Raw genomic sequence first — 4,099 nt, forward strand, 5'->3', positions numbered from 1 at the left:
TAGTGAAAATAGAATATATAAACTAAATTATCACAATAGTAATGAAATGTCATTATTTGATATTTCATATAATTGACAGATATATCAAAATAAATTGATATACTAAAATTATTCAAAGTTGCGCCAAAATTTTTGCGAACACTAAATAAATAAGAACAAACATAAAAACTAGCATTTATATTTATAATCAATTTAAAATAAATCAATCATGATTTAGAAAAGAATCTCCATTGATGATATACTAAAATTAAATCTATATAACATTTAACACTTTATAAATTATATTACATAGCTTTATTTGAATAAATAAAATAGTTGTTAATATTTAATGCAATAGAAAAAATGGTATATTGATTGTCAATATATGTTTAAATTAGGTAACATTATTATGCAATGAACGTCTAATTAAAATGCTTATAAATATATAAATATCATAACTATATAAGACGATGAAAATCGTTCAACTAATAAAACAAAAAATGATGTCTACAAAGAGATCTTTCAATGATTATATATATTTATCGTTTTCAATGTATTTTCTACATATTTCAATAATACCAATAACCATATATTTTTTTTATAATCATTATACAATATCTATAAACGATTATATGTTTTTTTATGCGTTTCCCGCGTTTAACGCGGGCTATAATCTAGTTTTCATATCAAAAGTGGACGCAATGTGTACAATTGCAATTAATAGGGACCGTTGATGCAAAATCTGTACTAGCGCAATAAACAGGGACCGTTGATGGAAAACTAGCATCAGATTCTACTCTTCATCTTTAATTCTTTATGTTCGCCGCTGCGATCAAAAAGTCTACCATCTGCGTCTGCCAAATTTCTCCGGTGCTAGCAGCAACAATGGCAAAAAACGTATCATTCATCACTGGATCTGAGCTCCTATCTCTCAAAGAACGCTCTAATGTCGCCATCGTTGACGTCAGGTAACTTAATTTCTGATCCAACGATAATCCACCCGTCTTTTTGGTATCAAACACTTCACCACGAAATATATCAATGGATTATTGATTAATTCTACAGGGACGATGAGCGAAGTCACGATGGACATATAGCTGGATCACTCCACTTCGCCAGCGATACTTTTCAGGACAGGATCCCTAATCTCGTTCAAGCCGCTAAAGGGAAAGATACCCTAGTCTTTCACTGTGCCCTTAGCCAGGTATGATATAGATTTAATCAAATGTGTTTTACTCTTATGTTTATTTTCAGTTCCTTCGATTAGGGTTTCGTGCAATTTTTCCACAGTGACAATCAATCTTTGTTAACTTATGGTAAAAGAAACAGTAGAATTAGCGATGTTTAGTGGTTTTCTCTTTCATTTCCACAATTGAAATGCTTGTCTTAAAACAAAGCTACATGTCTAATTCACTCTGTGTCATAATCGTATGTCCCTGATTTTGTTGGGATGTATATGTGGATTTATTAGGTAGAAACTGATTCAATCTTGTGTTCTTGAAAAGAAAATTAATGTGATCATCATTCATTATGTTCTTCCACCATCATCTTTCATCAGGTTTTTGATAAACATCTTGTATCAGGTTCGTGGGCCGAAATGTGCACGTAGATTTGCAGAGTATCTTGCAGAAGGGAAAGTGGATGCAGGAATAAAGAATATAATGGTGCTGGAACGCGGTTATAATGGCTGGGAAGCATCTGGTAAACCTGTTTGTCGCTGTCGTGGGTCCACCTGCAAAGGCGGATGCTAAATCCACATACATGTATTGCTATACATCATATCATACTTGGCTTTTTATTTCTTGTGTATAATTAAAATCCTATACATTGAATGGTTGTCAATCCAAATAATATGAGATGGAAGCTGTTATATTCTCGTTTTTATTTTAATTGAAAAGTCTTAGATTCTACATTTGAACTACAAGTGATAAGAGATGCCATTAGCTATTTTGTTATAGGGTTAGGGAAGTTGTATGTATGTGATTATTTTATTCGCCTCCAAACTTTGTTCATTGAGCTTTTCGCATAAAGCACATTTGGTTTCGGGGTGGTATTTCTCATGATGATCGACATCACTTCTCGCGTGTCATGATGGTTGGGAATAGAGGTGAGCATTTGGACTAGACCGGCTGTACCAGAACGAAACTCATCACTTCTCGCGTGTCATGATGGTTGGGAATAGAGGTGAGCATTTGGACTAGACCGGCTGTACCAGAACGAAACTGGTTTTTTAGAAATGGGTGGGTCGTGGATCGGATCTGTGGAAGCTTATTGGGTGCAGAGGTTGAGTTTTTCAGTTCTTTTACATGTTAGACCAGTTCAATGTTAGGTGCATATGATATAAGTTGTTGAAGCCTACTAAAAGTTTGTATTTTTATGCTAAAGTTAGTTTATCTATTACGAGACTTAAAACGGATACATTTTTGGGTTTGATGGTTTGTTTTAGATTATAAATATAATTTTTTGCTTTAGATAAAAAATAATTTGTGATTACTTATACCATTTAATTGATCTTTGAATCGAGTTGCTTAATGACATTATCATTTTTCCAGTTTTGACATCCCGAAAATCGGAAGGCTGCAATTTATTGAATTTGAAACCAAAAACGATAAAATCCTGGTCTAAAGTTAAATATGAACTTTTGAAAAAAAGTGCATGCCAATCCGACTTTAAACAAATGAAATATGTATGTTTGAAACCTTTAACATAATACCAAAAAAAAAACTAAAATTTTCCAGCTTTAATACCCAACTTCGAGGGAATCTAAGTCATTGAATATGAAACCAAAAACGATAAAATTATAGTCTAAAATCAAGTACAAACACTAAACTGCACGCTGGAAAAACTCGTATTGAAATCCGATTTCAAACGAATGAGATATGAATGTTTGAAAATTTTCACTAAATACAAAATACAAAAATGAAGAAGCTGAAAAGTTAAAACTTTCCAACTTTGATATTCCGGCTTCGGAAGATTATAAGTCATTGAATATAAAACTAGAAACAACAAAATTTTAGTCTAAAATCAAGTAAAAACTATAAATTATATACTAGAAAAAACTACATACGAATACGACTTCAAAAGATTGAGATATGCATGGTTGAAAATTTTCATAGAATACAAGATTTGCAAAAGAATTGATAATTTAAAATTCTTGTCCGAACCGATTTTGTACCCATAACCGACCAAGTGGGACCCACCTGGTTTTGTACCAGTTTTAACATGATACAAAGAACCAATAATTGGACCTAATATGATAAACAGTTCCAGATCCGGTCCTGTTCAGAGGTTCAGATACTCTCCCCTAATTACGAATGGACAAGTGGGTTTCATTCGAAGAAAGAATGGAAGGAGCGGAAGGCATTAGTGGGATGGGTAGTGTCAAGGTGTGAGCAGAGGGTAGAGGTGTGATGGGGGCGGTGGTGTGGTATTAGTAGGGTGATGGACGTAATAAATGGTATGTTATAGGGGTGAAACTTGTAATTTTCTCTAAACTTCAAAATTGAAGAGAATATACCATTATTTAATGGAAAATTAAGGATGGTGTTAGAGAATCTATTTGGGCCGTGCCCATTTAGATTCGTGTTGGACCTGCATTAGTTGTCATTAAAGTGACGCCTCGTGGGTTAGAACTATTTTCCAAAATTAAGATTTTGTGAAAAGAAAAACGAATCAGTTGATAAGGACATTTTTTTGTTGTTTTTATTTTAAAGAATTTTTCCAACAATAAGTTTATTTTCTTCCTACCATAAAACATGTGGATATTATTATCACAAATTAAATTAATTTATTTGATGCCTATTAATGGATATAATAGTTTTGTATCTCAGTTAATTTAAATTATATTTTATTTAAGCAAAATATATGAATTTAATTATAGAGTAAAAAAGTAACTGGTTTATTATCAACATCAAAGCAATATTTAAAGAGTAAAAAAAAGTTAATTTCCAATTTAAAACCTAAATCTTTATTAGACTTTTTATATACTACATTATTGCATGCCATTATTTATTTTACAACTTTAATAATAGTGAACAAGAAAAATCGTTTCTGGACCACATGTTAACCTATACTTTGTTTATGCATAATTTTTCTTCGTTGCTATTGCGACTTTTATTTT

General features: G+C 31.8%; 1 protein-coding gene across 1 annotated transcript; it reads left to right on the forward strand.

Annotated features, from left to right (window-relative positions):
• The first annotated feature begins 767 nt into the window (after positions 1–767).
• CDC25 (Rhodanese/Cell cycle control phosphatase superfamily protein) lies at positions 768–1,855 on the forward strand. The gene is made up of 3 exons (XM_078961448.1): positions 768–947; positions 1,045–1,183; positions 1,563–1,855. The coding sequence occupies exons 1-3, from the start codon at positions 796–798 to the stop codon at positions 1,728–1,730; spliced, it is 459 nt and encodes a 152-aa protein (XP_078817574.1). The 5' UTR covers positions 768–795; the 3' UTR covers positions 1,731–1,855.
• The last annotated feature ends 2,244 nt before the right edge of the window (positions 1,856–4,099 follow it).

The sequence above is a fragment of the Lactuca saligna genome, chromosome 6 (genome assembly GCF_052625555.1).
Source record: "Lactuca saligna cultivar CGN05327 chromosome 6, ASM5262555v1, whole genome shotgun sequence".
Lineage (NCBI taxonomy): Eukaryota > Viridiplantae > Streptophyta > Magnoliopsida > Asterales > Asteraceae > Lactuca > Lactuca saligna.